The sequence below is a fragment of the Primulina eburnea genome, chromosome 2 (assembly GCF_022965805.1).
Source record: "Primulina eburnea isolate SZY01 chromosome 2, ASM2296580v1, whole genome shotgun sequence".
Taxonomy (NCBI): domain Eukaryota; kingdom Viridiplantae; phylum Streptophyta; class Magnoliopsida; order Lamiales; family Gesneriaceae; genus Primulina; species Primulina eburnea.
Window position 1 is genome coordinate 32,455,215 of NC_133102.1, and position 25,923 is coordinate 32,481,137.

Genomic DNA, 25,923 nt, shown 5'->3' on the forward strand with positions numbered 1-25,923 from the left:
CTGACACAATGGACACTGGAATCCCGTGCAGTCTGAAGATCTCTATGATGTATAGCTCTGCGTACTGAGTCATGCTGAAAGTATTCCTGATCGGTAATAAATGTGCTGATTTAGTGAGCCGATCAACAATCACCGAGATGACATTAAATCCTCCAGTAGTCCTCGGAAGCCCTGTCACAAAGTCCATGGTAATGTTCTCTCATTTCCACTCGGGAATAGGGAGTGGTCTCAGCTTCCCTGCGGTTCTCGGAGGCTCTGCCTTGACCTGCTGACAAGTCAAACACTCAGAGACAAACCGCAGAATATCCCTCTTCATGCCCGGCCACCAATAAAGAATCTATTGAGCCTTATACATTTTCGTACTCCCTGGATGGATGGAGTACAGTGTGTAGTGGGCCTTGCTCAGGATATATGCTCTAAGGGAATCACTGTCAGGAACCCATAGGCGGTCCCTATATCTGACTATGCCGTCCACAACTATATACAGTCTCTGGTCCTTAGCCTCGTCCCTTTGTCTCCACTTCTGTAACTTCTCGTCAGAATTCTGCCCTGCTTGAATTCTGTCTCTCAGAGTCGGTTGTACTGTCAGAGTGGCAACATTTGGGGCCTTTCCCCTAGCATAAACTGCAATATCAAATATCTGAATCTCAGTCTGTAGCGATCTTTGCACTGACAAATGATAAATCATAGAGTGCTTCCTGCTCAAAGTGCCCGCAACCACATTAGCCTTACCGGGATGGTAGCTATGTCACAATCATAATCCTTCACAAGCTCAAGCCACCTTCTTAGTCGCATATTCAGCTCTTTCTATGTGAAGAAGTATTTCAGGCTCTTATGGTCAGTAATAATCCTGCACTTGTCCCCATACAGATAGTGTCTCTAGATCTTCAGGGCAAATACCATAGCGGCTAGGTCGAGGTCATCAGTCGGATAATTCTTCTCACGGACCTTTAGCTGTCTGGACGCGTAGGCTATCACTCGGTCCTGCTGCATCAGAACCGCTCCCAAACCAAGATTCGATGCATCTGTATAAACCACAAACTATTTCTGCCCTGATGGCATAACTAGAACTGGTGTAGTGGTCAACGCAAGCTTCAGTCTGTCAAAACTCTCCTGACACTCAGGTCCCCAGATAAACTTGGTATTCTTCTTCGTCAAGGCGGTTATAGGCACCGCAATAGAAGAGAAGCCCTGGATGAATTTTCAGTAGCAACCTTCTAATCCCAAGAAACTACAGATATCTATCACATCCTTGGGCACTGACCAATCTATGACTGCCTCGACCTTACTTGGGTCGACCTCTATACCATCTTGAGATAAAATGTTGCCGAAGAATGCCATCCTGTCAAGCCAGAACTCACACTTACTTGAACTTGTCATACAACCGTCTATCCTGTAGAGTCTGCAGTAATGTCCTCAGGGGCTGACTATGCTCCTCCCTGCTCTTCGAATAGATCAGAATATCGTCAATGAAAACTATGACGAACTGATCCAAATATGGCTGAAACACGCGTATCATGAGATCCATGAATATCGCTGGAGCATTCGTCAAACCGAAGGGCATCACCATAAACTCATAGTGCCCATAATGCTTCTGGAAGGCTGTCTTGTGCACGTCAGCCTCTCTCACTTTCAGCTGATGGTAACTGGATCGAAGATCTATCTTTGAGAAAACTAATGCTCCTTGTAGCTGACCAAAAAATTCATCGATCCTCGGAAACGGATACATGTTTTTGACTGACTCTGTTCAACTCTCTGTAGTCAATACACAGTAGCATGCTGCCATCCTGCTTCCTGACAAAAAGAACTGGTGTGCCCAAGGAGAAAAATTAGGGCGAATGAAACCCTTATCGAGCAAATCATGTACTTGATCTTTCAATTCTTTCATATCGGCAGTTGCTAGATAGTAGGGTTCCTTAGATATCGGCACTGTCCCTGGCATGAGCTCAATAGATAATTCCACCTCTCTATCTGGTGGAACTCCTGAAACATCGTCAAGGAAAACACTAGAGAACTCACTGACTATATCCCCGTCCTCAATCCTCTGACTGACTGGCTCTGTCGATGATACAATGCTGGTTAAGAATTTCTAGCAGCCTCTCTTGATAAGCTTCCTCGCACACAAGCAGGAAATGACGTACGGCAACTGCCGGTATTTGGCTGCCTCAAAAAAAATGGCCTACCACAGGGCGGTCAGATGGACACTGACCTCTATCGAAAGTCTATGACTGCGCCATGAGAATATAGCTACTCCATGCCTAGGACGATGTCGAACTCCGGCAACAGTAGCACTATCAAATTTTCCTGCACCGTATACTTTTGTAATTTAAGCTCCAATCTCTTCACTGTCGGGGAAGTGAAAATCTAATCCCCGGATGGGATCGATACTCTGAACCCTGAATCCATCGCTAATGGTATGATTCCTAGTCGCTTGACGAAAGATTCAGATATAAACGAATGTGTAGCCCCTGCATCTAGCAGTGCATGTGTGGCCACCTACACCTGCAATATATATCCTCCTTGCGACAAAACATACCATCAAATCTAATAGTTTTGAAACTTAAGTAATTTCTTATCGGTGATTATCCTAAGATCCAGTAATCAATGTCGAGTCTGGCTCTGCCTCGGTCTCCTCGGCACGCATCACAAAAGCTTAGCTGGTAGTAGGGCCCGTGTTCTTAGGGAAGTCCGCTGCTTTGTGACCCTCCTGTCCAGAAACGAAGCATTTGTAGGTCCTCCATAAGCACTTGGCAATGTGAAACTTGTTGCACTACGGGCATGGCTGCCTGTCATCTGGCTTAGGCGCCCCTAGTGCCTAAGGGGGTCTCCGCTGCTGGGGACTCCTATACTGACCTTGGGGCTTCTGTTGCCCCTGCTGTCTCGATGGCCCTGTTAACTGTTTCTTTTGAGGCTGGGAGATGGACTGAGTCTGATGCCGCTTCCTCTGCATCTCGATGTCTATGTCTCACAGCGCCTGCTCCGCCTGAAAAGCACAGGCGGTGGCCTCATCATAACCTGTCGGGCTCATCAGCATGATGTACCGGCGAAGGGTGGGTCTCAGTCCATCTAAGAAATTCCTCAGCTTCTGGGCGACATCTGTCGCTATCATGGGCACAAAATGGCAGACCCTGTCAATTTTACGGATAAACTCCACCACAGATAAGTCCCCCTGCCGGAGACTCGTGAACTCCCTCGTCAGGCGGCCCCTGACATTAGCTGGAAAATACTTCACGAATAACATCTCCTTAAATCTGGCCCAAGTGAGAGTAGCCACATCCACTGCATGTGCAGCTCCCTCCCACCATAGGGACGTGCCATCCCTCAGCATATAAATGGTGCACTTGGCTCTGTCGCCATCCCTCACCTATAAGCACTCAAAATGCACTTCCATAGACATAATCCAACCCTCTGCCACAAATGGATCGGTGGTCCCGGAACTCCTTTGGGTTAAGCCGACAGAACTTCTCATAAACATCAGTCTGTGGGCGGGGGAGCCTGCTTCATGATCCTATCGATCCCCTCGAGTGCTCGAGTAGCTGGATCTGCTGGCGGTGGTGGTGGAGGGCCCCTGTCGCCCTCAGGAATATCATCCTGCCTGTCTATACTGGGAGCACGTCTGGGAGGCATATCTGAATACAGACCAATTTATAAATGTAACCCATCATGCAATTAATCAAGTTTTTAAAACAGTAGATCTTTAAATCGTAAAAGCAGTTAAACATGTACGACAAATCATCATAAAGCGTAAATCATGTTAACATGCAGGTGATAACAATAAATCATTTAAAAAATTTAAAACATAAAACTTACAGACTTGAGGCTTGAAGACTGAGCGGCAAAAGCTGGCAGCGGTGCAACCCTATACAGGACCCTTACTCTGATACCAACTGTAACGTCTAGTGATTTAAAAGTGCGGAAATTTTATATATATTTTATTATAAAGCTCACATTTTGAAAATAAGCATTTGATTGAATTGCATGCATGCAGTCCTACTTAAATATCTTAAAAAAATAATCACAAGTAATTGCCAATAAAAATCTAACGGAATATAATCGAGTAAAAATATTAACACCCAACATTGAAGTAAATCAACGTATAAAAATACTCATATCCTCTCAACATCATAAAATCATAAATGTACGGGAAACATGCAATCCTAGGGTCGTGTCGCCTCACCAGGCCTGCCGGCTCAGAGTTCGGCACCTCCAGACCCACTGATATCAAGCTCACCTGCATCACACATGCCTAGTAAGTCTAAAGACTCAACACACATGTACCAGAAATAACAAGTACATATACATCGCACACAACAGTGAAAAATGCAATACTCAACATACCTTTCATGAACTTTAAAAAAGCGTAATGTAAACGTGTTGTATGAAATCGTTACATGTCAAAACAGCTCATCATTAATCATTGTTGATCATTCATCGTTTATCGTTCATCATACATCGTTATAAAGTGAATTCAGTTCATTAGTTGTGACTATCGTATATCATTCATCATTACGATGGATCAATCATACATAGAACCGCGATATCCGGTGACTGTCGGACATCAGTGACAGTATTACCCATCCACTGTGCCTAGGCCTCATCATCAACATTTACATATACGTCTTAAGCAATTACATATACTTTGATAGCCACAACTAATTCTCATCCTTCAAAACATCATCATTTTCATCACTTATCAAAATCATGCACATGCAAAAAAATTTCTTAAAATCAAGCATGCAACGTATATTTCATAAATTCATAAAATCGTGATCATGATGCATAAACATTTAAAACCATGATAATATTGTGCTCAAGGTGCTGCCATGACCAAAAATCTTACCCTGGGTGCAAAACGACCATTTTGCCCCTCGAAATCCAAAATGGCCATTTTACCCCTGGACCTCTAAAATTTGACTAAGGCTTACCAAACTCCTTAAAATATCCCAAAACTTATTTTTAAGCATTCCTAGACTTTAACGATTTGTTTTAAAACTTGGACAGGGATCTCGATTTTAATCCGAATCGCCTCGAAACTCACCCAAATTTTTCCCAAACTTTTACCGTACTTAAAACACTTCCTACTAGCCCCTAAAACACTCCTTCCAGACCTCAAAGACCCACAAAACAGACCCAATAGCTGCTGAAATTTTCCAGCAACTCCCCTTAGCACCCTAATCCCATACTTTCCATAATTAAACTCCTAGCCTTCAACCAGCGGGTCCAGCCAGGAACCAACCTACCCATGACCATCCTAGGACCCTACTGGACCCACTAGAATCATGAACACAGTCCCATGAAAGTTGCACTAAGCCTATGACCTCTAGACACTGAAGGAGCACTACCGCGACCGATTTCTTCCCTCATCGATCGATCGCGCTTGGGGTTTGGTTCCAGCAGGTGCTGAGCCCTTACAGGCCCAGTATCAGACCCACCAGGAGCTGATCCATGGAGCGGATGAGTCCTTGCACTGTCAGTCTGACCCTTTCATGCAATTTCCTCAAAACCGAGCCAAAGTTGGAAACCACTGTCGATCTACACCATGATTCATCCAACACCGACTCCAGCCCTATTTCCTCTACACCATGACATGTTTCGGCCCTCCCCTAGCACAGAAGCAAACAACCCTTGCACATCAACATGAGAAACGTGAGTTATCATCACAAAAAAAAAACAATAGTTCATGCAGAAACCTTCACCGATGAACACATATGCATAGATCGAGAGTTTTACATGATTTTACACAAACTTTACACATATTAACAGCGTGTATTATGCTCAAGTGGAGAACATGCGTGCCTTGATGAATTTTACGCAAGAAGATTGAAGAAACGAGCATCGGGGAATTGCCGGAGGAACTTTCGTGCAAGAAAAAAACTTGGCCAAATCCTTGCTGCTATGGGGTTGCTGAAAACCAAAGGGGAATGGTGAGTGGAGTAGGGTGTCGACTAATGGAATGATTAGGTTTAGGTTTAGTGGATGCTTATGATTAATTAAATAGCTAATAATAAAATAATGGGCCTTTAGATGTTATTTATAAAGTTTACAAAGAGTCTTGAGCCCACCAAGATTAAAATAGGCCCAACAAGTCCAAACACAATCCCCAAAAATATTTCATTTAGGTACGTTTTTAAAATTATTGTCTGAACCTTCAAAAAGTCCACTGATTCGATAAAATTCGCGTACCTTTTAAAAATATGCTCTAGCGGGTAAAAATACCCAACAAAGCTCATTTCTTGAAAAATACATTTAAAACAACTTATGTTAATTAATACAAATTAATCATGTAATGAAAATAATTTTCCTGATAATTTTCCGGTCTCCGTTCCTCGTTCGAGTGCGAAATGCATCTAGAAACCCTGATGCATGAATTTTTAAAATACCATGAAATAAATCATATCATGCAATAATTATGCATAAAAGCATAAAAATAATTAACCACGCCATTTAAATAAAATCCTAGATTTCATGCATTCAGGTTACGTGAATTAAATTCATGGATCTTACATGCATAAAATTGAACCTTTTCTTTCATCATATACATATACATATACATTTTCCCTCTTAGATGAATTCAGATTATTAATTGTGACTTTCGAATCAGCTGGTTGTTGATTGATCAATTACACTGTCAGGAATGCTAACGTAATTCAGGTGTAAATTGACCGTTTTGCCCATGAAACCCTAACTTTCTCATTTTACCCTTGGACCTTAAAACAACGACCCGAATCCATCCAAACTTACCATAACACCTTAAAGTACACTCATCGACATTTCTTAGATATAAACTTAATTTTCTTGACTAAATTCGTAATTCGTTTTAGAACTTGAAGCGAAGTCTCGCTTTTAACTCGAAGCAGCTCGAAACTTAACCAAAAATTACCAAACTTTAACCATAGCTTACTAACACCTAACCAAACATTTTTCAACCCAATTTGAGCCATCCAAATCCATTGAAAGTTCATAGAAAGATTCTGGAAATTTCAGTTCTTATTTGTCAAAACCCTAGCCCTAACCATTTGAGAGTTCCTTCAAGCATAGCCCTTAGCCGGCGCGACCAGCCCTTAACCAGTCATCCTAGGACCTAGATCAAATCCTTAGGAACCTAATAGGCCAAGCCCTATAGGCCATGCATGAGGATGTCCATGGTTCTTCAACTCCTACACACGGCAAGGCTTGCACGGCGAAGCCATGCGGCTACCCTCCTAGGCCTTGCACCAGCCTCCCCTCAACCTATCTAGGACCATATAGCGACCCTCTTAGGACCCTTGAAAACACCCAACCATAGCACACAGCTGAACCCTTAAAGAAACAAAATTTGGAAACCTTAGTTCCCTTAAACACAAAAATCATGTAGCCCTTCTCTTGCCTCGTTCCAGCCCTAAACCGTGCATCTAACGATCCTTAAACCTACTTTAATTTGGCCCCCTAACCATAGAAATCTGGCAGCCCCTTCATACCATCAAGAAACATTAAGAATCATGTACGAAAATCAAGTTTTTCCAATGTATATGCCATAAAAACGAAAATATAAGAAAGGACATCAGATTTTTCATGCAACAATTATATTTACACATAATATGGTATAAATGATCAGAAAAGAAGGAATAGGACATGTCTTTGCGTGATTCACGCGCGACTAAACAACTGTAGACGCGAAGAACGTTGGCGGAGAGACAAGGGAGACCTTGCTGCATTTTTCCTTCAAAAATCGATGTGAATTTCTTCAAAAACATGGGTGTGTGCATTGTCGTGTGTTGCTAGGGAGAAACCCTAGGTTTCTTGTGTGATATGAAGTGTTTTGTGGTTTAGAAACTCCTTATTTTATATAAATAATTGGGTAGAAAGTTAAGCCGAATAACCTTGGTATAATATGCCCATTATAATGTAGGAAAACTATCTTGTTTAAGAAAGTTTTCGAAAATATTAACTGAGCCTCCAAAAAGTCTTTGTTTTCGTCAAAAATCGATTACCAGATTGAAATACAACTCGGCATGTAAAAACACTTCAAAAAACACCATTTTCGAAAATCACGCCATAAATATACTGTAGAGCCCAAAATAGGTACACGTAAAGCTCATGAATTAATTTAAATTGCTGAATTATTTAGTTAGTTTTAAATAGATTTTTCTTTGCGATGCATGATTTATAAATTTGAATTATTTTAAATTATTTATGTTTATGTGATGCACGTTAAATTTTTTTCTCGAGTTTCATGTTTCAGGCAATTTTTCGATGTGGGATCAGGCAAGTGAGACTGACGACAATTTGGGTGATTTGTAAAATGTGGTATTTTATTTCAGTTCAAGAAAGTGAAATTTTAAATTATTTATTAAGTATTTAACATTTATAAAGCCTAATTTATTTATTAGGTTATTTTAAGAGTTTATAACTTTTAAAGTTGTCACTTGTACATTTTATTTTAAATTAAGAGATTTTATAATAGTTAGGAGGGGGCTAGTATTTTAATTAGCTTGTTAATTATTGATTAAGAAATTTCATTCCCTTAATTTAGCTTAAACACACGCACACACACTATCACATTCACGTTACACACACACACATATTTCATTGTCTCTTCATTACATTATTTTGTGAGAAAACTAGGGTTCTTAGTTCTTTCTCCAGCAGCCACCCTCCCCTTCAAATTATTTCAGCTTTCACACGTTCTTTTTATCAGCAAATCGTGCCTCAAGTCGCCTGGATCGCTTCCTGCACCGCGTAGTTTCGTTATTCGTCATATCGTGAGTTTTTCAAGATCAAAGCATGTATATTCTTTCATTTTTTGCATCGATCTTGTCGTATAAATATTTTGATGCGTATTGTATGCGAAATCCATGTATGTTGTGCAAAAAGTTTGAGCAAAATGTTTGAAACATTTTTGGATCAAAATTTTAGATCTCAAAATCGAGTTTGCTGTCATTTTGATTACTGTGAAATTTGTTTGGTTTTTTGGAAAGAATTTCAACATATAAAACGTATTACTTTTTGTTACATTCGATTTGACAGTAAATTCGTAATTTTTAGACAAGAACGAATGAGTTATGATTATTTTTGTGTGACTGCTCAAACTGTGATGTTTAAAAGTTTTTTTTAGATCTCAAAAATCGAATACGTTGTCATTTAGAATCATGTGAATTTTCGGTCGGTTTCTAGAAAAACTTTCAAATATAAAACATAGTACTTTTTGATATCTTCGATTTGACATTAAATTCATAATTTTTTGACAAGAGATGAGTGAGTTATGATCATTTTCATGTGACTGCTCAATTGTGTTGGTTGTCAAAGTTTTTCACACAGGGCGGCGCTCAAGCGGTAAAATTTTATCGCCCGAACGCCAACCATTCTGGAAAAAAAAATTAAAAAAATATGTCTTGGGCAGGCATGCATAATGTATTAGTATGTTCAACGTGCAAAAGAAAATATTTTATATTTTTTAGGTATGCTAAATGTCTTCTTGATGAAATTATGAATGGATTTGGAAGCCAGAGAACGTGTCCGGGGACCTCTCCACCCCGGTAAACTATGACCGGGTTTTGATCAGGATTGTAAAGCGGCAAAGTATGACCAGGTACCAATCCATCGGTAAAGTATGACCGAGGATCTTATGTATGTGGTAGTGGACATCCCTGTCTGCCGTGGTTTAGTCTGATCAGGCGCATTTATGTTACAGGTCTCTTGCTTTGAAACATATCTCTATGCAAAATAATGATGACTATGCATGTTTAAGTATGTCTGATGCAAGTACGTTTATGAAAATATTTATGAAATGATGGCACATCTATGCTTATGTAAGTATGTTCAAAGTTAAGTTACGTATGGGCTAATTTAAAATGCATGTGTTTTTATTATATGTTACTTGCTATTCTCAGTTTATACATGTTGAGTCTTTAGACTCACTAGACTTAATCGATGCAGTTGAGGACGAGTATGAGGAGACGAGAGATGGTGATCACTGAGCTGGCTCTGACTGTGCAGTGGACTAACCCGAAGACCGCCTTAATTTTTAAGGATTTTTATGCATGTTGTTTCGTTTACTCCGATTTTTAAGGATTTTACTTTATGATATTTTAAACTAGTACTTTTTGCAAGTTGTTTATAATTTCAAATATTTGTTCAAGCATTTTTATTATGTGGCATTTTCAATGATAATTTCTTATTTAAGAAAAAAATTTATTTTCCACAAATTTTCAATATGTTTAAAAAGTACGGTATGTTACAGTTGATATCAGAGCGGTGTTCTTGTAAAGGTTTATGTATACTGCCAGTTGCGAGAAGCTCACGACGTCAAACCTCAAGTCTTTAAGTTTTAAATTCTTTCATGTAGTAAGCATCAAGTCATGATTTCAGCACGTACATGTTTAGTTCAAATTACGTGCATCTTATGATATAGATATTATGTTCATGCATGATGGGTTTATGTGTTGGGTAAATGTTGGAGCAGTATGCCTCCCAGACGTAAGATTGTGCGTGAAGCAGGCGATGAGAATAGAGAAGCTCGGGATGGGGAGAGGGCCACTCCTCCTCGTCCACCGCCAAATATGCAGGCTCAGATGCTTGCAGGGATGACTCAGTTCTTCTCACAATATGCGGGCCAATGCTGCAGTGGATACAGGGGCGAGGCCAAGACCAGAGGCGGTTTATGAGAGGTTCAGATGGATGGATCCAAAGGAGTTCTCGAGGACTACTGACCCGATGATAGCTAATGGATTGATTAAGTCCATCGAGGTAATTTTTGTGTTTATGGAGCTGCAGGATGCAGACAGGGTCAGGTGTGCCACTTTCCTTCTGACCGGAGATGCCAGACTGTGGTGGGAGAGCGCATCAGTGTCAGTGAACTTGAAAACGCTGACGTGGAATGGTTTCAAGGAGGTTTTTTACTCGAAGTACTTCACTGAAGAAGTATGCTCTGACTGACCAGGGATTTTGTGACGTTACAATAGGGAGATAGCAGCGTAGCGGAGTTCGTAAGGAAGTTTGAGAGGGGGTGTCACTTTGTGCCCCTAATTGCAAATGATGCCTGGGAGAAACTGAGGCATTTCATTGATGGATCATGGCCGATATTGCGCCGTGATGTTAGATTTGCTGGTCCTAGTACCAATGTTGTTGGGGTATCAAGAGCCTTTGCGGCTGAGCAGGACCAAAAAGATATCGAGAATGACAGGTAGGGTAAAAGTCCCTATCAGGCTCCCCAGCAGCACCATTCACAGCAGTAGCAGCTTAAGAGGCCTTTCCTTTCCAGGGTCAGTAGGGAAAGATGCCATTACAAGGACCACCGAAAGGCAAAGGTCCTATTCAGCAACAGAAGGCTCCTCAGAAGCCTGAGTACCTAGTGTGACCGAAGTGCAACCGTCAGCACATGGGTCAGTGTTTATGGGGTTCTGGCAAATGTTTCAAGTGTGGAGCCAGTAACCACATGCCGAATGAATGCCCACAATGGAGGCAGCCAACCCAAGGAAGAGTGTTTGCAATGCATGCCGAGGAGGCGAACCCAGACACGACACTACTGACTGGTAATATATCTAATTCAGCACAATATTTATTTTTTGTCTTGCATGCTTCGAATGTTTCTTGGATATTAGTATGTTGTTTTCGTATTTTGGAACTTGGGTAGAAATTATTTTCAACTATGCTCGAGGTTAAGATTAGCATTTTGAGGTATAAGTTTTTGTGTTGTGCTAACTTCCTTCAAGAAATATTTTCATAAAGAGAGTAGACACGAAGGCCTTGCTAGATTCCGGGGCTACTCACTCGTTTATCTCAGAGACATTCGCTAATCATTTGGATGTCAAGTCCATTGGACTCGACATGAGCTACTCCGTGATAGTCCCATCAGGGGAGGAGCTATCAGCTACTATCTTGGTCAGAGATAATGATCTTGAACTACAAGACCACCTAGTTTACGTCGATCTGATTGTTTTGCCAATGCCAGAGTTTGATATTATCTTAGGGATTGACTGGCTTACGAAGAACAGAGTTCTAATTAATTTTCAGAAAAGATCAGTGTTATTAAGACCGTTGGGCATTGAGCAATTTATTTTTGAGCCGAACAGGTGGAAAACTTTTCCTCGCATGATCTCTTGCATGTATGCACAGAGACTTATGCATAAGGGGTGTCAGGCTTTCTTGGCCAGTATTATTTCCGCACCTGACGTACCCACTCCGTCAATATATGATGTACCAATAGTCAGAGATTTTCCTGACTTTTTTCTCGATGACGTCACAGGCCTTCCACCGGAGAGAGAGGTGGAGTTTGCCATTGACCTTGTGCTAGACACTGTGTCAATCTCTAAGACATCATACAGATTGGCTCCGACAAAAATTTTATAACTCAAACAACAAATTCAGGAGCACCTAGACAAAGAATTCATCCGTCCTAGTTTCTCACCATGGGGCGCACCAGTGCTCTTTGTAAAGAACAAAGATGGGAGCATGAGGTTGTGTATCGATTATCGAGAACTGAACAAGGTAATGATCAAGAACAAATATCCACTACCAAGAATCGAGGACTTATTCGATCAGTTACAGGGAGCTACATTGTTCTCTAAGATAGATCTACGATCTGGGTAACCATCAATTGAAGGTAAAAGATGCAGATGTTCATAAGACAGCCTTCAGAACCAGATATGGGCACGACGAGTTCTTAGTAATGCCATTTGGACTGACGAATTCTCCTTTGATTTTTATGGACCTGATGAATCGAGTATTTCAGGCCTACCTAGATCAGTTCGTCATAGTGTTCATTGACGACATTCTTATCTACTCGAAGAGCTATGAGAAGCACAGTCAGCATTTGGGTACAGTTTTGCAGATCTTGCAGAGCCACAAGTTGTTTTCAAAATTCAGTAAGCGTGAATTCTGGTTGGAGAAAGTAGCATTTTTTGGTCATATAACAGTGGCATTGAGGTGGATTCAGCTAAGGTGGCAGCAGTTAAGGAATGGGTTGAGCCGAAGAATGCGTCAGAGATCCGCAGTTTCCTAGGCTTAGAAGGCTACTACCGGAAATCTATTCAGGGGTTTTCCTCGATTGTAGTGCCACTCACTTCATTGACTAAGAATAATGCTAAATTCGTTTGGAGTGATGAGTGCCAGAAGAGCTTTGATACTTTGAAGCAAGCTCTTATCACAACGCCAGTTTTAGCCATCAGGGCTTGAAAATTTTTTGTTGTACACCGATGCATCTTAGCTCAGGTTAGGCGCTCTTTTGATGCAGCATGGTCGAGTTATAGCTTAAGCCTCCAGACAGATAAAATTGCATGAAAAGAATTACCTGACTCATGATCTCGAGTTAGCTGTCGTTGTCTTTGCGTTGAAGATTTGAAGACATTATTTTTACGGCGAGAAATGCCAGATATTCATTGATCACAAGAGTCTCAAGTACTTTTTCTCGCAGAAAGAGCTGAATCTGAGGCAAAGACAGTTGTTGGAGTTAGTAAAAGACTACGATTGTGAAATTAGCTACCACCCAGGAAAAGCTAATGTTGTGGCAGATGCTTTGAGCAGAAATGTTGCAGTCGTAGCACAACTGTCAGCGCAGATATCTCTTCAGTCAGAGATTTAGAGGTTTGACCTGGAAGTTTACCCTAAGGGCAAAGCTCCTAAGCTGTCTAATCTGACAGTCAAGTCTTCTTTTCTAGACCGAATCCGTAGAGGTGAGCCTTCAGATGAACAGCTACAGAAGTGGAGACTGAAGGATGAGGCCAAGGGCAGTGTCCTTAACACAGTGTCTGATGGTATTGTGAGATACAGAGGAAGGATGTTGGTGCCTAGTGTTGATTCGATCAGAGAAAATATCTTGTCAGAGGCACATACATATTCATATTCCATCCATCCAGGAGGTACCAAGATGTACAAGGATTTGCAGATATTGTATTGGTGGCCAGGTATGAAGCGAGTCATCCGTCGATTTGTGTCTGAATGTCTCACTTATCAGCAAGTGAAAGCAGAGCATCAAAGGCCCGCAGGAATGCTTAAGCCGCTCCCTATCCCCGAGTGGAAATGGGAGAATATTACCATGAATTTCGTTGTTGGCTTTTCGAGGTCATTTAGAGGATCCAATGCCTTTTAGATTATAGTGGATCGACTTACTAAATTGGCACATTTCTTTCCGGTGAAGATGACTTTCTCCATGACTCAGTATACAGAGTTCAGGGAGAGAGTTTGATTGCACAGGATCACAGTTTCTATTGTGTCTGACAGGGACTCGAGATTTACATCGTCCTTTTGGAAGAGTTTACATGCAGCCATGGGGACGAAGTTGCTATTCAGTACGGCATTCCACCCTTAGAAAGATGGTGCATATCGCCAATTCATTGGGATAAAGTCGGTGAGAGATTAGAACATGGTCTAGAAATCGTTCAGCAGATTGCATATGTGGTGGTCAAGATCTTTGACAGAATGAAAACTGCACAGAGTCGTCAAAAGATTTATGCTGACAAGAGAATGAGAGATCTCGAATTTGCCGTAGGAGATCACGTATTCGTGAAGATAGCACCTATGAAGAGTGTTATGAGGTTTGGTAAGAGAGGCAAGCTGAGTCCGAGATTCATTGGATCGTTCAAAATTCTTGACAGAGTTGGAACAGTAGCTTATTGTTGCGTTTTTTCTTGATTGCTCGCAAGCGCACGACGTCAAGTTATAGTAAAATGTAATTTTGAGTACAAGTGTCGATCCCACGAGGAATGTATTTCTAAATTTATATTAATGCTTGTAATTAAATAGTCTCGATTTTATTTAGAATATTCAATTAACAGATTTGTTCACCTCAATAACTAGATTGAAAATAAATTTAATTGTATTACCAAACAAAGTTGAACAACAATGGAAATAAAGATCTAGAGGTCCGATTTCACGCAACTATCCACCATGTGCTATTTTGTGTAACTATATTATAAATGTCCTTCTTATTCATTAGCCAAGAATTCTATAATTATCTACTCCCTCTCCCGAGTGCTAAGTAGATACTAATTAACTAACAAAGGATTGTAACGTCCCCATCAACAATCTATAATTAAATAACACAATAAGAACTAGCTTCTTTTTATGGCTTCAATAGCAATAGATGTCCTCCCGAACTATATAAATACCATTGATGTATTTTTCCCTTTCTTGTTTATAAATTACCTTTTCCAAGTGATAATTTATAAACATAAGAATCATTCAAGATATGACCAATAAATTGAAAGCATTAAGATTGGAAAAACACAAATGAACAATAAGAAAACTTATATAGCATAAATCATAAATCCCAACACATGGTTTGTAGTTTTGTTCCATCATTCCTCTAGAATTAAGATTTAGTTCATAATAATACAAATAACACAACAACACATAAATCTTAAACAAGACATATCAAATAAAAGTGAAAATAAAGAAAGAAGAACTTAGAACAAGAGTTTTGGAGTGTATGAAGTTTTTGTCCAAAAGTGTGCAAGAACTTTGTTGAAGAAGATGAGCTTGATCTTCAATCCTTTGCTTGTAGCCTCCACCCTTGTTCTTGCTCCTCCAATATGACCTAGATGATAAAAAAGATATCCTTTTATAGTCTAGATAGGATTCCACACATAGCACACCATTTTCCTCTACTTTTATTCAAAGTCCACAAAGTTTCACAATTTCTGGAATAATGTTGGTGCACGACCGCGGGTGCGGTGCCAGGAGGACCGCGGGTGCGGTGTATGTTCGGCAGAATTCCTCTTGTTCAGCGTGTGAGACCGCGGGTGCGGTCCTTGCATGACTGCGGGTGCGGTCGTGCTTCGACTTTGCATCTTCTAATTCATCACTATACTACTCCAAACTCTCATGTCTAAGCTTCCAAACTACAATAACAAAAACAACAACAAATCAAATAAAACCTGCTCAAGATTCACAAAATTCCAAGTTAAAAACAAGTAATAAAAGTACAATAAATTGCACTTATCAAACTCCCCCAAACTTAAGATTTTGCTAGTCCCGAGCAAAACAAAACAAAAACAAACAAACAAACAAGTCATGAAATATTTTAAAGACTTTGGCCTCAAGATAAATTTAAAACCTTTTATGCATTCACAATTCACATCAATTCAACCACTTGTTCATCCGGATAAAATCATGTGATTGGTTAATTCTCTAACTTCAAATCTCTTCAACCATGTTTCAAATCATTCTCAATTGATTTCAAATTTTTACAAACACACATCACAAGGTCTTTTTCGGTAAAGATTGGGTTCAAAGCAATATTCATTCAAGAAATGGATACCCAATAAATATTTGATGCAATGAGGTGTGTGTAAAATTGATCAAGATTCTTACTCAATGAAAGTGTTTATCGATTGTCCATAAGCTAGATCCTCCCAATCATTCTCCACTAGTATATTGGACAACTATGACTAGGTTAATAGGATTTTAAATAGTTGTAATGTTAGGCATCGGTTCATGGCTACAAATAAAGATTAGGAGTTCAAATAAGGGAGTAAATTGAATTTCATCTCTTTTTTTTTTTTTTTTAAACTCCACTATTTCTTTTATCTCCATTTTTTCTTTATTCATTTCATCTCTTTTTCTCCCCTTTTTCTCCAACTTCATCAATGTAAAATCATTCATTTTTCTTTTGTTTTCTTTTGTAGGAGAATATCACTTGCTTTAATCTTTTGAACTCTTACTCCCTTGAGAAGGTAGGAAATAATTGTATAAGATATTCAAAAGGTTGGTAATTGTGGGATACTTGAAAAAAATATTCGAATGGGGGTCTTTTACACATATTTACGTGTGACATTCAAATTCATATAAGCTCAAAGAGGTGACAAATGATAAATTAATTTTATTTGGTAGCTTGAAAGGCTCAATCGATCCAAAAATCACCTAAATCATTCCTAAATCATAATTTGTCCATATTTCGCCTCGAGTGATGTTTGGATAGTTCTAGACAAAATCTCAATTCATCAACACAGAGTAGAATCTAATCCTCGTGAAAATGGTGTCTCAATGCATCAACCAAATACATATATATTCAAAAAGAAAAGTGATTGGCTTCCAAGGAATTTCAAAAACACAATTCTTTGTTCATATTGGCTCAAAAGGGCTTCAAATGAATGTTTATGAACAATATAAATGGCCCAAATAAAATCAAAGATTGCCTCAATCATTTATGTGTTTGCAAAAAATTTATTTCAATATCCAATGAAAATCACAAAGTTTTATAGAAATTATAAGTCTCAAACTTACCAATTCTCATGATTATTCTCTAAATTTTTCAAATTGATCGATTAACATGAATATAATGCATGACATTTCTTTTCAATTCAAAAAAATATTTTCATCATTGGCCAATTCGAAATAAAAATTTCATGACTAAAAACACACAAAATAACCTAAATAAATAAACACACCAAATAAAATAAAATAAAAAAATTTAAACACACCAAATAAAATAAACTAAATCTCCCCCAAACTTAAACATGTGCATCGTCCTCGATGTAAATAAGCATGATAAATAGGAGATTACACATACACTGGGCAACGACCGTCAGTGGTCATTGCCATCATCCTCATCTTCGTCGTCGTGTGGTGGTTGGAACTCCGGCGGGTGGTAAACGGGTGGCCACTGTGGAGGAGGTGGAAATGGATTACCAGAAGTGGAAGCAGATGGAAATTGCTGAGCCAACACCGATGTGAAATCCATCATGTACCCCATGAATGTATCGGTTCTATACCGAAACGCATCCATCTCTTGGCGTTGAACTCGCATGTCCTCTTCCAACATAGTCAATCTGTCTCTCTTGTGCCTTTGTTGCGGTGGTGGTTCTTGAGCCTGGGCTTGATCACGTCTCTCTGCAGCTCTCCTATTGAATTCCCTTTCAGCTCTACATTCTGCAGCTTGGTAATTTCTGACTCCCCCAAATGGTTGAATAACCAAAATTTCATTCTTTGGCTTCAACAACTCTTCATTCGTAGCCCAAGTAACTCCCGCATGTTGGCATAAAACAGTGATGAGAGAGGGGTGGAGAAATCCACTCGGAGAGTTACCTCTTGCATAGTCGATAATCGAATTCTGAAGCAATTGACCTAGATCAATTGTCTTCCCTGTCATAATGCAAAAAATGAGGATGGCCCTCTCCTTGATGACAGTAGTGGTGTGTTCGGTAGGCTTGATCTTAGCAGAAATGAATGAATACCAATGTTTCGCAACAGTCTTCAGATCAGACTTTGCTAGGCTCAAGTGCACATCGTCCCTCATTCTCCATTCGGCTCCCTGTATACAAATTGTTTGAAGAATACTGTTATAATCAACATGCTCGTTCCTGTATTCTTCATATTCGTCGTGCATGATTGCAGGGATACCATATAACGTGTTAATTGTATGTGCATCAAAGCCTACCCATTTTCCACGCACAAACACCGTCAGTCAATCATACCTAACCTTGAGGTTAGCATAGAACTCTCTCACCAATGAAATGACAGCATCTTTTGGCTGCCTGCCAAATTCTTCCCACTGCCGAGCCCTAAGCATTTGTCCAATTTCAGTATGAGGGGCACTAAGATCAAATCCCCTTTCTTTTATAATGCTTCTATTCAAAATCTTGTCATATTGCTCCTCCGCCTTCTCATCATAAAACCGACTTGCATCATAATTCACAGTTGATGAGGATGATGCACCCTTAGATTGTTTTCTTCTTGGAGGCATTGTATCAAACACCTTTCAAACAACAACTTCACTTCAACCCACTTCTCAAAATACAAGGATTCTTGCACTCCCCCAAACTACTACTCACAATATCCACAATTCAACAATGTACACAACAATCAATCACAATATCCCCAAAATTAAGAATGTGCTTCACCAAATGAATTTTTCTTCCAAAGCAACTATCACCAACAATTTTCGAATTTATCAACAAATTTGCAATGAATTTGCTCACCTTGGGTGTGTTGAATTGTTTCTTAAAGAACAAAAACAAAGTTTTGTTCAAATTCTTGAAGAAATCTTCGAGCCCCTTTTCAACCCTAGGTTTTATGTTGAATTTGGTGGAAAGGAATGTGATTTTTTTTTTTTTTGATGGAATGAGTGAAGCTATGTAGTTTGTAGTGGTGACTTTGTTGAAGGAATAAGAAAAATTTAGTGGAAAAATTGTCTTCTTGAGTAGGGATTTCGAAATGGAGATGGGTTTTCTTGAGTGTTGTTCTTCGAAAATGTGTGTTTCTGCCCGATTCTGTTTTAAAAAGGTGCGACCGTGGGTGCGGTCTTATAAGCACCGCGGGTGCGGTATAAGTTCGGGGCTGCAGCACATTTTTCATTTTAATTGACCGCGGGTGCGGTGTTATGTGTACCGCAGGAGCGGTGATTCTTCGGGCTGTGCAGCGCGGGTGCGGTGTGTGTAAGACTGCGGGTGCGGTGCATGTTCGGCATTTCATGCATTTTTTCGACACTGCAAGACCGCGAGTGCGGTTATGTTAGCACCGCGGGTGCGGTATAAGTTCGGCAAACCTAGCGCAGGGGCGGTGTCTTTGTATCGCGGGTGCACTCCTGCTTCGAATTTTCTTGTATTTTGAATGCACCTCAAGCACAGGTGCAGTGCACATGAGACCGCAGGGGCACTCCTGTTTCGTCAAAATATTTTTTCTTCTCAATTTTCAGTCCTGAAAAGAAAACAATTGGGATTCATTAAATTTTGGAAGATTTAAGCACACACTATATTAAAAATACACAACCAAAAATAACATGATAAAATAAAATCAAAACCGAAATCAACATGTAAAAGAGAAACAAAAATTTGGGTTGCCTCCCAATAAGCGCTTGGTTTAACGTCATCAGCCCGACTACCAGTTTTTTTTCTCAAATGGGTTCACCCAGACTGAAATTGTCAATATTCCTCACTTCAGTTCCATAGTATGCCTTAACTCGTTGTCCATTGACCTTGAAAGTCCGTCCATCATTGCACTTCAACTCAATTGCACCGTGTGGGTACACTGTTTCGACTGTGAATGGCCAAGATCATCGTGATTTTAACTTACCAGGAAACAATCTCAGTCGAGAATTGAATAGTAACACCTGTTGTCCTGGTTCGAAGTCTCGTCGAAGAATCTGCTTGTCGTGCCATTTCTTGGTCTTTTCCTTATATATCTTGGCATTTTCGTAAGCATCATTCCTGAATTCTTCCATCTCATTCAACTGCAACAGTCGTTGCTCTCCCGATGTTCCCATATCAAAATTGAGCTTTTTGACAGCCCAAAATGCTTTGTGCTCCAGTTCCAAAGGTAGATGGCAAGCTTTCCCAAAGACCAACCTATACGGTGACATCCCAATAGGGGTCTTGTATGCAGTCCTGTACGCCCATAATGCATCATCTAGCTTGATCGCCCAATCCTTCCAGTTTGTCTTCACGGTCTTTTCTAGTATTTGCTTGATCTCCCGGTTGGATATTTCTGCTTGCCCATTAGCTTGCGGGTGGTATGCCAGTGTCACCCTGTGCTTCACATCATACTTGTCCAATAGTGAGTTAAAAATTTAGTTACAGAAATGCGTACCTTCATCACTGATAATGGCTCTAGGCGTTCCGAATCTTGTGAAGATGTTCCTGTGGACAAACTTAACAACAACTCTAGCATCATTTGTACTGGTGGCGATTGCTTCCACCCATTTTGACACATAATCGATAGCAAGTAAAATATAAGATTGACCAAAAGAGGCTGGGAATGGACCCATGAAGTCAATACCCCAGACATCAAAAAGTTCCACCTCCAAAATATTTGTGAGTGGTAACTCATGACGTCTAGAAATATTGCCAACTCTTTGACATTTATCACAAGATTTTACTAAGGTATAACTGTCTTTAAATAAATTAGGCCAATAGAAACCTGACTGTAATACCTTAGCTGATGTTCTAGATGCTCCAAAGTGTCCACCGTAGGGTGATGACACTGCTCTAGGACTGTTCCTGCTTCATCCTCTGCTATACATCGTCTGATTATCTGATCAGCGCATCTCTTGAACAAGAACGGATCGTCCCACAGATAAAACTTGGCATCATGAAGAAATTTCTTCTTTTGATGATAAGTTAAATCTGAAGGTAATTCTCCTGCAGCAAGGAAATTAGCTATATCTGCAAACCACGGATGTGTAACACTTACCTTGAAAAGTTGTTCATCTGGAAACGACTCATTGATAACTCCGCCTTCAGTTCTTTCTTCTAGCTCTAATCGTGATAGGTGATCAGCCACCTGGTTCTCACAACCTTTCTTGTCTTTGACCTCAAAGTCAAATTCTTGAAGTAGGAGTATCCATCGTATCAACCTGGGCTTTGCATCCTTCTTTGCAAACAAGTAACGAAGAGCTGCATGGTCAGTAAAAACCGTTACCTTTGTACCAATGAGATATGTTCTGAATTTGTCGAATGCAAACACCACTGCTAGCATCTCTTTCTCAGTAGTTGTGTAATTCTGTTGAGCTGCATTAAGTGTACGACTTGCATAGTATATAGCCTTGAACATCTTATCTCGCCTCTGTCCCAATGCTGCTCCCACAGCATAGTCGCTAGCATCGCACATGAGCTCAAAAGCCTCCTTCCAATCAGGCACTATCATAATGGGAGCAGAAATCAGTGCTTTCTTGATCCTGTTAAATGTCTGCAAACAATCATCGTCAAAAATAAATGTTGAATCTTTCTCTAACAAATTACATAAAGGTCTAGTAATTTTAGAGAAATCTTTTATATAACGACGATAGAACCCGGCATGTCCCAAGAAACTTCTGATCCCTTTCACATTCTTCGGTGGAGGAAGATTTTCAATTGCCACAACTTTGGCTCTGTCAACTTCTATTCCTTTAGCCGAAATTTTATGCCCAAGCACAATACCTTCTGGAACCATGAAGTGACATTTTTCCCAATTCAAAACTAAATTCTTCGCCTGACATCTCTGCAAAACAAGCATTAAATTTTGCAAACAGTGATCAAAAGATGAACCGAACACAGAGATATCATCCATAAAAACCTCCATTATTTTCTCGACCATGTCAGAAAATATGGCCATCATACACCTCTGAAAAGTAGCAGGTGCATTGCATAGACCAAATGGCATTCTCCTGAAAGCAAATGTACCGTGGGGGCAAGTGAAGGTAGTCTTCTCCTGATCCTCCGGTGCTATGACAATCTGATTGTAACCTGAATAACCATCTAGAAAGCAATAATAATGATAACCACCTACTCTATTAAGCATCTGGTCAATAAATGGAAGTGGAAAGTGATCTTTCCTAGTAGCATCATTCAATTTCTTGTAGTCTATGCATACTCGCCAACCAGTCACTGGATGAGTTGAAATCAATTCATTGCTCTCATTTCTCACTACAGTTATTCCTCCCTTCTTAGGCACTACTTGTACTGGTGAAACCCACGAGCTATCAGATATAGCATAAATAACACCAGCATTTAACAATTTTAATACCTCAGCCCTCACAACTTCTTTCATTGCTGGATTAAGCCTTCTCTGATGATCAACATAGGGCGAATATGATTCCTGCATCAAGATTTTATGCATACGAACAGTAGGGCTAATCCCCTTTATACAGCAATTGTCCATCCCAAAGCAGATTTAAATTCCCTCAACACTCTCAACAATTTCTCTTTTTCAACACAAGTAAGAAAAGAAGAGATAATTACTGGATATGTCGAATTTTCACCTAAAAATGCATAACAAAGGTGGCTTGGCAATTCCTTCAATTCAGGAGATGCTTTTGGTACCTCTTTACTTGCATCTTCAAGTAACTCTACATGATGCACATCACTCTTTTCTTTAGGCATTGTATTAAGAGCAAGTAACTCCTCTTGTACATCCCAATCATCTTCATCCAGTGTAGACGCCGATTCCAACAAGCATCTCTCCAAGGAATCTTTCGTCAATCTACCTGCACCAACATGAGATACACATGAATCAATTACATCAATACTATTACAAGTACTTACCTCATTTGGTTCTTTGATTGTGTTGTAGATGTTGAACATGACTTCTTCTCCACCTACTCTCAATGTGAGCTCGCCCTTGTGTACATCAATAAAAGCTTTTCCGGTGGCCAAGAATGGCCTTCCAAAGATAAGCGGAGTGTCCTGATCTTCTTCCATATCTAGAATAACAAAATCAGCAGGAAATATAAATTTGTCTACCTTTACCAGAACATCCTCCACTATACCCCGTGGATATGTAAGTGATCTGTCCGCCAGCTGCAGGGTAATAGTGCTAGGCTTCACCTCGCCAAGCTCCAAAGTCCTGTAAATAGAAAAAGGCATTAAATTAATACTGGCACCTAAATCACATAAAGCTTTATTTATTCTAGAACCACCAATAACACAAGGAATAGTAAAACTCCCTGGATCTTTGAGTTTCTGTGGTAGTTTCTTTTGGAGTATGGCGCTACACTCCTCAGTCAACTTAACTATCTCAAACTCATGCAACTTCCTTTTCTTTGACATCACATCTTTGATGAACTTTGCATAGTTTGGCATTTGCTCCAAAGCATCGGCAAATGGAATGTTGATATGAATATTCTTGAAGATCTCCAAAAATTTGGCAAATTGATCATCCAATTTCTTCTTTTTTGAACCTCTGTGGATATGGAAGAATTGGCTTGAATACCGGAGGTTGTTCAACTACAACTTCAGCTTTGGATCCCTCAGTTTCAACTTCTTCAACAGTTATCTCATTTTCATCCTTCTCATTGGAATTTTTACCCTCAAGTTCTCTTCCACTTCTCAAAGTTACAGCTTTGCATTGCTCCTTTGGATTCACTTCAGTGTTACTTGGAAATTGACCTTTATTTTGATCTCTCAATGCATTAGCCAATTGACCAATATGTGTCTCCAATGATTTCATTGTGGCACCCATATTTCCCATGTGAGTTTCCATGCCACCAAGACGAGATTCAGTCCTAGCCATCCTTTTATTAGATTCAACAACAAATATCCCAACTAAATCCTCAAGTGAAGGCTTACCTTCCCCCTTTGATGTATTGAACCCCGGTGGAGGATTCAACACATTCTTATTATTGGCATATGAAAAATTTTCATGATTTCTCAAACCAGGATGATAAGTGTTAGGGGGAAGGTTACCTCGATATCTTCCGTACCCACCAAAATTCCTATTGTTGATATAATGAGCCTCATCAGGAATATGTGGTTCTTCAGTAACAACCGATGCATTTTCAACCTCTGATGTACTAGCCTTATTCATTGCTGCAATTTGAGTTGTCAAAGCTGAAACTTGAGCGGTGAGTGATGTAATAGGATCTATGGCATAAATTCCAGCTTGCTTCTTTACTCCTGACCTTTCAGACGGCCACTGAAAACTGTTAATGGTCATCTGTTCAAGCAAATCATATGCTTGATCGGGTGATTTGGCAAATATTGTGCCACCAGCTGCTGCATCAACAGTGCCTCTTGTTTGTCCATTCAAACCATTGTAAAATAATTCAATCTGTACCCAATCTTCAAAACCATGGTTTGGACATCTCCTCAACAACTCCTTATACCGTTCCCATGCCTCATATAATTGCTCAAAATCAGTCTGCCTAAAAGTACTTATCTCAATTTTTAATTGTGCAGACTTCGCAGGTGGGAAATATTTTGCAAGAAACTTGGTTGCTAAATCCTGCCATGTAGTGATACTCCCCAAAGGAAGCGATTGGAGCCATCCTCTTGCTTGGTCCCTAAGAGAAAAAGGAAACAAACGCAATCGAATTATATCATCAGAAACACCATTTATTTTTACCGTGTCAGTAATTTCAAGGAATGTTCTGAGATGTAAATGAGGATCTGCAGTAGCGGCTCCTCCAAACTGATTCTGCTGAACCATGTTTATCAATGCAGGCTTGAGCTCAAAGTTGTTTGCATTAATAGTTCCTCTTGCTATGCCCGAATAATGAGCATTCAGTACCGGCCTAAAATGATCTCTGATGGGTATTGCAGGAGGTGGATTTTCATTATCTCTGTTCTCGGCCATTGCTCGAATCTCTTCTCTTCTTTCCTTTCTTAATCTTCTTGCGGTTCTTTCGATTTCAGGATCAAAGATAAGCAAGTCTGGATTTTGCGATCTTCGCATGCACTGTCAAACAAAGACAATAAACAAATCAATGTTCAATGTAGTACAATAAAACCAGCTCTAAATTAAAATCTAGACTAATTGGTAACAATACTAATATAAATTCAAATTTGATATTCCCCGGCAACAGCGCCAAAAACTTGTTGCGTTTTTTCTTGATTGCTCGCAAGCGCACGACGTCAAGTTATAGTAAAATGTAATTTTGAGTACAAGTGTCGATCCCACGAGGAATGTATTTCTAAATTTATATTAATGCTTGTAATTAAAATAGTCTCGATTTTATTTAGAATATTCAATTAACAGATTTGTTCACCTCAATAACTAGATTGAAAAATAAATTTAATTGTATTACCAAACAAAGTTGAACAACAATGGAAATAAAGATCTAGAGGTCCGATTTCACGCAACTATCCACCATGTGCTATTTTGTGTAACTATATTATAAATGTCCTTCTTATTCATTAGCCAAGAATTCTATAATTATCTACTCCCTCTCCCGAGTGCTAAGTAGATACTAATTATTTAACAAAAATTGTAACGTCCCCATCAACAATCTATAATTAAATAACACAATAAGCACTAGCTTCTTTTTATGGCTTCAATAGCAATAGATGTCCTCCCGAACTATATAAATACCATTGATGTATTTTTCCCTTTCTTGTTTATAAATTCCCTTTTCCAAGTGATAATTTATAAACATAAGAATCATTCAAGATATGGCCAATAAATTGAAAGCATTAAGATTGGAAAAACACAAATGAACAATAAGAAAACTTATATAGCATTAATCATAAATCCCAACACATGGTTTGTAGTTTTGTTCCATCATTCCTCTAGAATTAAGATTTAGTTCATAATAATACA

The 25,923-nt window shown here is 39.6% G+C and overlaps 2 protein-coding genes and 1 non-coding gene across 3 annotated transcripts; 1 reads left to right on the plus strand and 2 right to left on the minus strand.

The window, feature by feature from the left end:
- Positions 1-337: 337 nt before the first annotated feature.
- LOC140824218 (uncharacterized) lies at positions 338-2,950 on the minus strand. Its single transcript, XM_073185814.1, has 7 exons — positions 2,854-2,950; positions 1,868-1,983; positions 1,386-1,501; positions 1,215-1,342; positions 901-1,025; positions 733-807; positions 338-652 (listed from the first exon to the last, which is right to left on the minus strand). The coding sequence occupies exons 1-7, from the start codon at positions 2,948-2,950 to the stop codon at positions 338-340; spliced, it is 972 nt and encodes a 323-aa protein (XP_073041915.1).
- A 16,857-nt stretch (positions 2,951-19,807) lies between these two features.
- Positions 19,808-22,769, minus strand: LOC140824219 (uncharacterized). The gene is made up of 3 exons (XM_073185815.1): positions 22,718-22,769; positions 19,987-20,397; positions 19,808-19,941 (listed from the first exon to the last, which is right to left on the minus strand). Exons 1-3 carry the CDS (start codon positions 22,767-22,769, stop codon positions 19,808-19,810), a joined length of 597 nt encoding a protein of 198 aa, XP_073041916.1.
- Positions 22,770-24,451: 1,682 nt separating this feature from the next.
- LOC140824919 (small nucleolar RNA R71) lies at positions 24,452-24,559 on the plus strand. Its single transcript, XR_012116533.1, has one exon. It is a non-coding gene; the product is annotated as a small nucleolar RNA R71 (small nucleolar RNA).
- The last annotated feature ends 1,364 nt before the right edge of the window (positions 24,560-25,923 follow it).